The 12,612-nt window shown below is 40.2% G+C and overlaps 2 protein-coding genes across 2 annotated transcripts in view; one reads left to right on the top strand and one right to left on the bottom strand.

The window, feature by feature from the left end:
* The first annotated feature begins 1,518 nt into the window (after positions 1–1,518).
* fgf2 (fibroblast growth factor 2) lies at positions 1,519–8,097 on the top strand. The gene is made up of 3 exons (XM_056471945.1): positions 1,519–1,804; positions 4,526–4,629; positions 7,912–8,097. Exons 1-3 carry the CDS (start codon positions 1,630–1,632, stop codon positions 8,095–8,097), a joined length of 465 nt encoding a protein of 154 aa, XP_056327920.1. The 5' UTR covers positions 1,519–1,629.
* A 2,375-nt stretch (positions 8,098–10,472) lies between these two features.
* nudt6 (nudix (nucleoside diphosphate linked moiety X)-type motif 6) overlaps positions 10,473–12,612 on the bottom strand; it is an 8,444-nt gene continuing 6,304 nt past the window's right edge. The window contains exon 5 of the mRNA XM_056471944.1: positions 10,473–10,885. Coding sequence (XP_056327919.1) covers positions 10,473–10,885 — 413 coding nt within the window. The remainder of the gene's footprint in view (positions 10,886–12,612) is intronic.

Below are 12,612 nucleotides of genomic sequence, written 5' to 3'. Positions count from 1 at the left end.
TATCAAATGACCTCTCCATGTTGTGTTTTTTCTACCCATTTCACCAGCACTCTTAATTACTGATGATATAAACGTGAGCTTCACAGCCGATCTATATTAAGTGGTTAAAAACGCTGTGTCTGGATCTTGTAGTGGAAATAAAGTATTTTCAAAATTTTTGAAAACGGCATGTTATTTATTTACACAGTCATATTTATAAAATGAATAGCAGTACTAGTAATAGTAGCAATATAGTAATACCAGAATGGAAAGATATAACATTTAATCAAAATAACCCAATGCATAACCCATAGATGGGAAGGTGCTATAGTAATGTTATATGTTGGGGTATTTTTAACCCAACTATTTTAACTGAGTGGAAATTTCTGTGTGATTGAGTGTGTGCGTGTATGTCTACATGTATGTTTGTATGTGTATGTGATAAGATGTGTGTATATGTGTTATAGACAGGAGCAGACCTAACCAATTAGCGAGGTATGTAGCCGCTTATAGGGCCTCAATAAAAGGGGCACTGACCCATGCCAAGAAGCTTATTTCTCAAGCCAACATACTATTATCCTACTTAAACTTACTTATTATCATCATCATCATCATCATCATCATCATTATTATTATTATTATTATGTATTAATATTATTATTAATATTATTATTATTCCTCAGGGTGCTCTGGTTTCCGCCACAAGTCCAAAGACATGCAGTACAGGTGAATTGGGTAAGCTAAATTGTCCATAGTGTTAGTGCAAATGAGTGTTTATGGGTGTTTCCCAGTACTGGGTTGCAGCTGGAAGGGCATCCGCTGTGTAAAACATATGCTGGAATAGTTGATAGTTCATTCCACTGTGGCGATCCCAGATAAATAAAGGGACTAAGCCGAAAATGATTGAATGAATTATTATTGTTATTATTATGGCTTATTATCATATTATTATCATCATATATATTAATGTATTGGTCTTTCATGAATTTACTATCATGTTGTATAATCTATCTATAAGCATTAAGATTTGAACACTTCTTTTGAAAACCACAGGCCGCTATGAACAGTGAAAGTTCCCTCTGTACTGCACATGCAAATAGTAAAATCTAATCACAAATATGGCTAATTAACTGTACTTAATTAGTTTGTGAGCTCGTTTTTATTTGTGAGTTTGGTTGTATTTAATTTTACATTAAGAAGATAAAGGTTCCACTTAAAATGGATTTTAACATGCAGTTTATTTACAAAAAACTGATCAACAGAGAGAAATAAATATCAGAGGGTTTTGAGTTTCAATGACAGAGCCCCATACCATACCCCCAAATCACTGAGTCTGCCCCTGCTTACAGAAAACCAGTGAGGAATAATGAAAGACAGAGGGAGAGAGGGAGAGAGAGAGAGAGAGAGAGAGAGAGAGAGAGAGAGAGAGAGAGAGAGAGAGAGAGAGAGAGAGAGAGAGAGAGAGAGAGAGAGAGAGAGACGCATCATCTTCATTAAGTTTCTCTGAACTTTAATGAGAAGCTCCGCGGAGCGCCGGAAGACGACAGAGTGGGAAGAAGAGGAAAAGAAGGAAGAAGAAGAAGAAGAGGGGGAAAAGCAGGAGGAAGAGGCGCAGAGGGGGCAGAGACCGACAGACCGAAAGACCGAGAGATGGCCACCGGAGGGATCACCACACTCCCGGCCGCTCCGGACGCCGAAAACAGCAGCTTTCCCGCGGGCAGCTTCAGGGATCCCAAGCGCCTGTACTGCAAAAACGGAGGATTCTTCCTGCGGATCAACGCGGACGGACGAGTGGACGGAGCCCGAGACAAGAGCGACCCGCACAGTGAGTACAGAGGAGTTAATATTCGCACATGCCTTCATTTTTGAACAGTTGTGTCCTTAATTTAATTGACGTCACCATCATGCTTTGAATGTTGGGTCTGAAATCGCATGTAAGTCTTCAAAACAACATCAGCACTGTTTAATTGACTGTAAACACTGCTGTACTTTGACAGTCACTGGCTGCTATAATGATTTCCCTGTTTAGAATTTGAAAGTAATACTTTGCTGAGGTTGTATTATTAAGGAGAAAGTCTGAATGTGCGAATAAACAAACTTAATTGCGGAAAAACAGCAGCAGGAGATGGTTTATAACGGCACAAAGGCTCTTTATGCGTCTGTTGTGGAGCACAGATGAATATCAGGGCCTAATGATGATTATTGTGATGACGTCAGATTTCCAGCTCCACTCAGAAGTGTGTGTTATTTCAGAACAGTTGACGAACACACGCAGTTCAGGAGTTCACAGAGAGCTGTCTGTTTGATTCTGTAGTGTTACATCATGGAGTTTTTCCTCAAAACTTTCATAGAGTCTGGTCTGTGTGTGTGTGTGTGTGTGTGTGTGCGTGTGTGTGTGTGTGTGTGTGTGTGTGTGTGTGTGTGTGTGTGTGTGTGTGTTTGAATGAAAAGTAAATAATTTCCATATTCGGTCGGGCTCAGATGAAGAAGAGAAGATGAAGGTCGTGAGTTAAAATAGAAACTGAAACAAACACCTCTTCGCACTCACTGATAAAAAAATCCCGTTGTTAAGAGCAACCACTGAGTGACGTTTCACAAGCCACGCCCCCTCAAAACTTCATTTATTCTGACTCCCATGTGAAGAAATACTGTAGTAATCTGGAGTAACCACTTAACCATACTATAGTAAAGTGTATTGCACTGTAAATTTACACCACCCTTAAATAAATGATGTAATATACTGTAATAAATACTGTATTATACTTATATAAGAGTAAACTGTGGTGTATTGTAGTATAACATATAGTTGCAGAAAACTACAGTATTGAGTCATTTGTTTATATTACTGTAGTTGTTGCATTACCATAGCAACTGTAGAATCACCACACCAGACCAATTAATATAGTGGTTGTGTTGCCATAGCAACTGTAGAACCGCCACAACAGATCAATTGATATAGTGGTTGTGTTACCATAGCAACTGTAGAATTGCCACAACAGATCAATTGCTATAGTGGTTGTGTTACCATAGCAACTGTTGGGTTGTGTTGCCATAGCCACTGTAGAATCGCCACAACAGAACAATATAGCGGTTGTGTTACCATAGCAACTGTAGAACCGCCACAACAGATCAATTAATATAGTGGTTGTTACCATAGTAACTGTAGAATCGCCACAACAGATCAATTGCTATAGTGGTTGTGTAACCATAGCAACTGTATAATCACAACAACAGATCAATTGCTATAGTGGTTGTGTAACCATAGCAACTGTATAATCACCACAACAGATCAATTGCTATAGTGGTTGTGTAACCATAGCAACTGTAGAATCACCACAACAGATCAATTGCTATAGTGGTTGTGTAACCATAGCAACTGTAGAATCACCACAACAGATCAATTGCTATAGTGGTTGTGTAACCATAGCAACTGTAGAATCACCACAACAGATCAATTGCTATAGTGGTTGTGTAACCATAGCAACTGTAGAATCACCACAACAGATCAATTGCTATAGTGGTTGTGTAACCATAGCAACTGTAGAATCACCACAACAGATTAATTCAAGCACTTTACTATAATATAAATATTATTTTAAAATCACTGCAGTATTTATTATAAATTAATTACTATAGTATTTTTTCATGCATTTGTTTGTTCATTGTTTACACCATTTCTGTGCTGGACAAACCACATTTTTTACAGCGAAAATTGTTAAAGTGTGCCAAGTTCAGTTCTGGAAGTAAAAACGCTATTCATTTACTTCCTAAATAATGTTTTTTAAATAATAATAATAATAACTGATGGTGACCAGTGGCTCAGTGGTCAGCACTGTGGCCTCACAGCAAGAAGGTCGCTGGATAGAGTCCTGGCTGGGTCAGCTGGTGTATCTGTGTGGAGTTTGCATGTTCTCCCTGTGTTGGTGTGGTGTTGGTGTGGGTTTCCTCCGGGTGCTCCTGTTTCCCCCACAGTCCAAACACATGCGCTATAGGGGAACTAATCAACTAAATTGGCCGTAGTGTATGTGTGTGAATGCAAGAGTGTATGTTTCCCAGTGTTTGGTTGCAGCTGGAAGGGCATCCACTGTGTAAAAAATTATGCTGGAATAGTTAGCAGTTCATTGCACTGTGGCGACTCCTGATAAATGAGGGACTAAGCTGAAGGAAAATGAATGAATGAAGGAATAACTGACAGAGCAGTTGTGTGAGCTCTGAGGCTGGTAATGCAATCCATTGAAGTAGCCCATCACAGGTTACTGCAGGTCATGAGGACATCACTGTTATCCCCAAAAACCCTTAAGCATGATTATGTTGGAGTAATAAATCAGATGTAAGTAAATGAAATATAAAAATGAACTGAACATGCATATATTACACAAACTACAGGAAAAAGCCAATGTATAAGACAATAAACATGTCACACACTGCTTGAAATGATAGACTTGAGTTTACAGCAAGTCTAGCAGCAACAATGTGTTTGTTGTGCTGGACTGAAGGTGTGTGTGTGTGTGTGTGTGTGTGTGTATGTGTGTGTGTTCTCCATCAGTTCGTCTGCAGCTCCAGGCGACGGCGGTGGGTGAAGTGCTCATTAAAGGCATCTGTACCAACCGTTTCCTGGCCATGAACGCAGACGGACGACTCTTCGGGACGGTGAGACACTCATAAAGCAGATGATCCTGCAAAGTTGATCATTTACACACAGTGAAGATGCACACAGACACACACACACACAAATGCAAACACACACATACACAAGACAAACAAACATACACACATATACATTCACACATACATACATAGACGCATTCATGCAAGCACGCATGCACACAGACAGACACATTCACACACTCTCACATATATAAACACACACACACACACACACACACACACACGCACCCACACACAGCTCATTAGTGCTCTGAGCTCCTGAAACAATGCAGTCATTGATGTGAGGGTGTTGCTCAACAGTGAATGCACATTTATTCACACACTCTCAGTCTAACACACACCTTGTCAAAGCTTCACCGGACACCCTCAGCCTCCCTCACACACACACACACACACACACACACACACTCACATTCTTCAGCTTTAATATCCTGTGTGAATCTGAAAGGCGTCAGGTTACAGGTCAGTGTTATGAACAGATCCACATTCCTGTCAGGAGACGATTTCCAGACCTCCGCGTCCAGGAAAACACAGCTTCATCCTCCAGTAAAACACACTGATGTTAAGGAGAACAGCGGACACACACTTTAACATGTTTAATGAGCAACACACGCCGGAACATCAGCATCAGGTTCAGCTCATGGAGACGGTGTCTGTCGTGAGGGTCGCAGGTGGAGCTCAGTAAAACAGTCATTAATTGTCAGTCATTTAGGGCGGAGCTATTAGTAATTAGGGGCGTGGTTATCAGTCATTTAGAGCAGAGCAATCAGTAATTAAGGACGTGGTTATCAGTCATTTAGGGCGGAGCTATCAGTAATTAGGGGGGTGGTTATCAGTCATTTAGGGCGGAGCTATCAGTAATTAAGGGCGCGGTTATCAGTCATTTAGGGCGGAGCTATCAGTAATTAAGGGCGTGGTTATCAGTCATTTAGGGCAGAGCTATCAGTAATTAGGGGCGTGGTTATCAGTCATTTAGGGCAGAGCTATCAGTAATTAGGGGCGTGGTTATCAGTCATTTAGAGCAGAGCAATCAGTAATTAAGGGCGTGGTTATCAGTCATTTAGGGCGGAGCTATCAGTAATTAGGGGGTGGTTATCAGTCATTTAGGGCGGAGCTATCAGTAATTAAGGGCGTGGTTATCAGTCATTTAGGGCGGAGCTATCAGTAATTAAGGGCGTGGTTATCAGTCATTTATAGCAGAGCTATCAGTAATTAAGGTCGTGGTTATCAGTCATTTAGGGCGGAGCTATCAGTAATTAAGGGCGTGGTTATCAGTCATTTAGGGTGGAGCTATCAGTAATTAAGGGCGTGGTTATCAGTCATTTATAGCAGAGTAATCAGTAATTAAGGGCGTGGTTATCAGTTATTTAGGGCGGAGCTATCAGTAATTAAGGGTGTGGTTATCAGTGATTTAGGGCGGAGCTATCAGTAATTAAGGGTGTGGTTATCAGTCATTTATAGCAGAGTAATCAGTAATTAAGGGCGTGGTTATCAGTCATTTATGGCAGAGCTATCAGTAATTAAGGGCGTGGTTATCAGTCATTTACGGCGGAGCTATCAGTAATTAAGGGTGTGGTTGTCAACCATTTAGAGCAGAGCAATCAGAATTTAAGGGCGTGGTTATCAGTCATTTAGGGCGGAGCTATCAGTAATTAAGGGCGTGGTTATCAGTCATTTAGGGTGGAGCTATCAGTAATTAAGGGCGTGGTTATCAGTCATTTATAGCAGAGTAATCAGTAATTAAGGGCGTGGTTATCAGTTATTTAGGGCGGAGCTATCAGTAATTAAGGGTGTGGTTATCAGTCATTTAGGGCGGAGCTATCAGTAATTAAGGGTGTGGTTATCAGTCATTTATAGCAGAGTAATCAGTAATTAAGGGCGTGGTTATCAGTCATTTATGGCAGAGCTATCAGTAATTAAGGGCGTGGTTATCAGTCATTTACGGCGGAGCTATCAGTAATTAAGGGTGTGGTTGTCAATCATTTAGAGCAGAGCAATCAGAATTTAAGGGCGTGGTTATCAGTCATTTAGGGCGGAACTATCTGTAATTAAGGGCATGGTTTTCAGGCATTTAGGGCGGAGCTATTAGTAATTAAGGGCGTGGTTATCTGTCATTTAAAGCAGAGCAATCAGAAATTAAGGGCGTGGTTATCAGTCATTTAGGGCAGAGATATTGGTCATTTAGGGCGGGGCTATCAGAAATCAAGGTTGTGGTTATCAGTCATTTATGGGGGGACTATCAGTAACTTAGGGCAGGGTATCAGTTATTTAGGGCATGGTTATTAGTCATTTAGGGCAGGACTATCACTTAGGGTCGAGCTATCAGAAATTAAGGGCGGGGCTATCCATTATTTAGGGCAGTGCTATTAGTAATTTAGAGCAGTGCTATCAGATACTTTGGGTGGAGCTATCAGAAAGTAAGGGTGTGCTTATCAGTTATTTGGGGCAGAGATACTAGTCATTTAGGGCAGGGCTATAAGTTATTTAGGGCAGGGCTATCAGAAATCAAGTTTATGGTTATCAGTCATTTAGGGGGTGGGACTATCAGTAACTTAGGGCGGGGTTATCAGTAATAAAGGGCATGGCTATTAGTTATATAGGGCTGGGCAATCAGTTATTTTGGGTGGGGTTATCTGTAACTTTGGGGCGGAGCTATCAGTGATCTTGGGCTGGGTTATTAGTAATTTAGGGGGGCTATTATTCATTTAGGGTCGAGCTATCAGTTATTTAAGGCAGGGCTATCGGTTATATGGGGCAGGGCTATCAGTCATTTAGGGAGGGGCTATTAGTTCTTTAGGACCTATTAGATACTTAGGGTGGGGCTATCTGTTATTTAGGGCGGGGTTATCAGTCAATTAGGGCGGTGCTATCAGTTATTTAGGAAGGGGCTGTTAGGTCGTTAAGGTGTGGTTATCGCTCATTTAGGGCAGAGCTATTAGCCATTTAGGGCAGGGTTATCAGTCGATTAGGGAAGGAATATCAATCTTTTAGGGTGTCAGTTCATGTCTCAATTCTGCCGTGCTTTCATCCATTCATCAATCTTCTTGCATTTGGCTAGCAACACCCATCTTACAATGATCCAATCAGTTCCCAAAAGACAAAATGCACTTTAATTGCATGAATGTCATGATATGGGACAAAAGGACAATTTTAACTTCCATTAAGAAAGTGAAAAACTAAAAGTGTAAACAGCACAAAAGGAACCCTTTAATGCTAAACAAACCAAATGTACATTTTAGTGATAACATTTCCTCTCTGTCTCAGAAAAGGACCACAGATGAATGTTATTTCCTGGAGCGCCTGGAGTCCAACAACTACAACACATACAGATCCCGCAAGTATCCCGACTGGTACGTGGCTCTGAAGAGGACCGGCCAGTATAAAAGCGGCTCTAAAACCAGCCCGGGACAGAAGGCAATCCTATTTCTGCCTATGTCGGCTAAATGCTGATGGACAAATCAGAGATCGGAGACAAGACAACATCCATCCACTGCCTGGAAAATATGTCACAGGAGCTCAACACACACATTGGAGAGCACAGCCGGCGGGTTTATTTGCTCATGTTCGGTCATCTTGGAGAAATCTGAAATATCTGCAGATGCTTTGGACAATCTGGAGCCAAATCGGCCCCAAATCCCACCGATATGATCTCACATCCAACTTTCCAAAACACTTCACTCCTCCAGTGTATTCCCTGAAGCGCGGGCAGTTTCACAGATATACGTCTGACTGTGAGGAATGCTTGTGCGGCCACAAAATGTGAGTTATTTAATGCTGCTCTTCAGAGGTTCATCTTCACGTAAAGGCTTTCTATACTGTATTTTAGAGGTCAAAAGGGCTTTAAACACACAGGGTTTTGCTTTAATGAAGGGATTCAGTGCACAGCATGAATGTTTTACACAGAACTTTATTCTATTTTTCATACCACATGTTGATTGAGGAAAATAGCATCGTTTCAGATAAGGTAACAGTCGTGTTTTATCGAGGTATCTCTGAGAAATCTGCTGCTCTTAGGTTTGTTTTAGGAGCATATCAGAACCTGATTAGTGTGTATTTATCACACTCTCTTGAGTGTGTTTTGAGGTTCAACACAGAAAATTTCATCAGCTCTTCAAAACAGGTTAAACCCAACCCTCACAGTAATGTAAAAGAGTCATTAAATAGAGTATTATTCATATTATTTATTAAATTACCTATTAAATTGTATTTTTATTAACATCTACTCCTATCCCAACCCTCACAGTAATGTAAAAGAGTCATTAAATAGAGTATTATTCATATTATTTATTAAATTACCTATTAAATTGTATTTTTATTAACATCTACTCCTATCCCAACCCTCACAGTAATGTAAAAGAGTCATTAAATAGAGTATTATTCATATTATTTATTAAATTACCTATTAAATTGTATTTTTATTAACATCTACTCCTATCCCAACCCTCACAGTAATGTAAAACAGTCATTAAATAGAGTATTATTCATATTATTTATTAAATTACCTATTAAATTGTATTTTTATTAACATCTACTCCTATCCCAACCCTCACAGTAATGTAAAACAGTCATTAAATAGAGTATTATTCATATTATTTATTAAATTACCCATTAAATTGTATTTTTATTAACATCTACTCCTATCTTAACCCTCCCAGTAATGTAAAACAGTCATTAAATAGAGTATTATTCATATTATTTATTAAATTACCTATTAAATTGTATTTTTATTAACATCTACTCCTATCTTAACCCTCACAGTAATGTAAAACAGTCATTAAATAGAGTATTATTCATATTATTTATTAAATTACCTATTAAATTGTATTTTTATTAACATCTACTCCTATCCCAACCCTCACAGTAATGTAAAACAGTCATTAAATAGAGTATTATTCATATTATTTATTAAATTACCTATTAAATTGTATTTTTATTAACATCTACTCCTATCCCAACCCTCACAGTAATGTAAAACAGTCATTAAATAGAGTATTATTCATATTATTTATTAAATTACCTATTAAATTGTATTTTTATTAACATCTTCTCCTATCCCAACCCTCACAGTAATGTAAAACAGTCATTAAATAGAGTATTATTCATATTATTTATTAAATTACCCATTAAATTGTATTTTTATTAACATCTACTCCTATCCCAACCATCACAGTAATGTAAAATATGAATTATTGTTGTACAATATCACAAATATGATGCTATATTGGTGAGTCTCCATAGCTGTATCCCTTCTAGACTTCACTCAAATGTTTGGCACATAAGATTATACTTATATTATAAGATTAAATTATATTATACATAAAATTATATTCTAATATTATACATTTATTATTATTGCAATCATTTTCCGATATATATATATATCGTGCTGCCCTATTTTAAAGGTCCTGTGAAGCTGTGAAATCTGCTTTTTTATTGGATGTTTGATGTAATCTCAACTTAAACATGAAGAGAGGGCGGGGCATAGAGTAGTCCCTCCCCTTAAAAAAACAGCCAATAGCGTATGGTGAGTGTTAAGAGTGTTTGAGCTCAAGCATATCAAATGAAAAGCCAATGAGGAGAAGGGGGCGGTGCATACCAGACACTAGACAGCGTCTGATTGGTCAGAAAATTTGATAAGTATGAGTCAACGACAAAAAAACATTGATCCATTTAGGATCGGAAGAGACAAACTGCAAACTATGGATGTTTTTATCAGGTTTAAATTTTATAAATGCTAATTTTGTCACAGTTTTGGAGACACTAGCTTATAGATATCATTAAACCTAACATACTGATAATAACTACTAAAATAATGTATTTTAATGTCATGGGACCTTTAAAATGGCACCTTTAGAGTACTGTTTCCTGTCGTCGGGCATGGGTCTGTGATAGAGCTGGTAGAATAATCCGGAATAGACCGCTGGCAGCTCCTCCATGTGCAGGTCTATATGCTGGAAGCCGTTCTCCAGGCCGTACAGCAGCAGTTTGGCGATGCGGCTTGTGATGGGTGTGGTTTCGCTGGTCTCCGCCAGCTCTCTCAGATCCAGCCAATCGCAGCGCAGACACTCGTGCGTGCAGATGTGTATGCGGTGTGAGAGCGGCTGCAGCCTGCAGATCAGGTACATGTCGGACATCCCGAATGCTCCTGGGTGTGTGTGCTGCTGCCGGAGGCTGAGGAGAGACTGGAACTCTGAGCGCACACCCGTCTCCTCAAACACCTCCCGCACTGCTGTATCAGCTGCAGAAACAAACAAATATATATGAAGGGAGATGAGGTAGATGACTGGTATGGGACTGCTGTTACTACATTCGACACACACAAAATAATAAAAAAATTGCTCTGGGCAAAGATTAATCGCATCCAAAATAAACGTTTTTATAGTCATAACATACAGAGGTTGGACAATGAAACTGAAAGGGCTGGATGCAGACTACAATAATTTATTAGATTGGTGTAGGGCAGAGGTGTCCAAACAGTCCTGAAGGGCCGGTGTTCTGAAGAGTTTAGCTCCAACACTAATCAAACACACCTAAACCAGATAATCAAGCTCACACTAGATACACTAGACCAGGGGTATCCAAACTCTGTCCTGGAGGGCCGGTGTCCTGCTTAGATTAGCTCCAACTTGCTTCAACACACTAGCCTGGAAGTTTTAGTAAACCTAAAAGGAGCTCAATTAGCTAAGTTCAGGTGTGTTTTATTGGGGTTGGAACTAAAATATGCAGGACACCGGCCCTCCAGGACCGAGTTTGGGCACCCCTGTACTAGACACTTACAGGCAGGTGTGTTGAAGCAAGTTGGAGCTAAACTCAGCAGGACACCGGCCCTCCAGGACTGAGTTTGGGCACCCCTGTACTAGACACTTACAGGCAGGTGTGTTGAAGCAAGCTGGAGCTAAACTCAGCAGGACACCGGCCCTCCAGGACGAAGTTTGGGCACCCCTGGTGTAAGTTCTCCTTTTGCAGCCAATACAACATCAGTTGTTTTTGGGAATAACAGATAGCAGGTCTGCACAGTGGTAAGAGGGATTCTGAGCTGTTCTTCAGAATAGTGTCCAGGTCTCTGCATGATGCTGCTTGAGGAAAACATTTCTTGACTCGCTTCTCCAGAACAACCCAAAGTGCTCAATAATATTCAGATCTGGGTGCTGTGCAGGCCATGCGAGATGTTCAACTTCACTTTCGTGTTCATCTAACCACTCTGTGAGCAGTCTTGCTTTGTGTATAGGTGCATTGCAATGTTTGACCCATTGGGTCAATATGGTTCTCTAGAATGGGTCTGTAGCCCTTGGCAGTGATGCGCCCATCTAGCACTAGTATTGGGTCTAGGGAATGCAATGATATTGCAGCCCAACCCATCACTGATCCCCCCTCATGCCTCACTCTGGGTATCAGCACTCTGGGTGATACATTTCTTTGGGGCTTCTCCACACCGTAACTCTCCAGGATGTGGAACCCAAGATTTTTGGCACTGGCATGAGTGACCAAAGATTTAGCAAAAGCAGCCGGCCATGTATAATGACCCTGTGGATCTCCAGACCAACAGTTTTGCTAGAAACAGGAGAGTTGGGATGCACATTTATCATGGCTAATTTACTGTGTCTCCTGGACACCACGGCACTTGATTATCACAAAGACTTGCTGTCTTTATCACAGATGCACACACCAACACTCAATCACACTGTCCTCTTCCGTAATGTTGTGTGCATTGCAATATTTGAATCAAAACCGTGATGTTACTCTAATGAAACCTTCACACTCTGCTCTTACTGGTGGAGCGTGCTATCAATGAGGACTGGCCATTAGGAGGATCACATATAGCCATCAAACCTCCAACACTGAATTTGCCAGAGTTTCAGTTTCATTGTTCAAGCCCTGTATGTGTGTGTGTGTGTATTATATACATGTATTGGTCACACTTTACAATAATAAATGCACTAACATGAACTAATACAATCTCATTGT

The sequence above is a fragment of the Danio aesculapii genome, chromosome 14, assembly GCF_903798145.1.
Source record: "Danio aesculapii chromosome 14, fDanAes4.1, whole genome shotgun sequence".
NCBI lineage: Eukaryota > Metazoa > Chordata > Actinopteri > Cypriniformes > Danionidae > Danio > Danio aesculapii.
This window is presented reverse-complemented; position numbering and strand designations above follow the sequence as displayed.

Bases quoted from the DNA above. Each gene is read 5' to 3' on its own strand.
- fgf2 (XM_056471945.1), top strand. From the start codon at position 1,630: ATGGCCACCGGAGGGATCACCACACTCCCGGCCGCTCCGGACGCCGAA. The intron at 1,805-4,525 runs GTGAGTACAGAG...GTTCTCCATCAG, and splicing joins AGACAAGAGCGACCCGCACA to TTCGTCTGCAGCTCCAGGCG. The intron at 4,630-7,911 runs GTGAGACACTCA...TCTCTGTCTCAG, and splicing joins ACGGACGACTCTTCGGGACG to AAAAGGACCACAGATGAATG.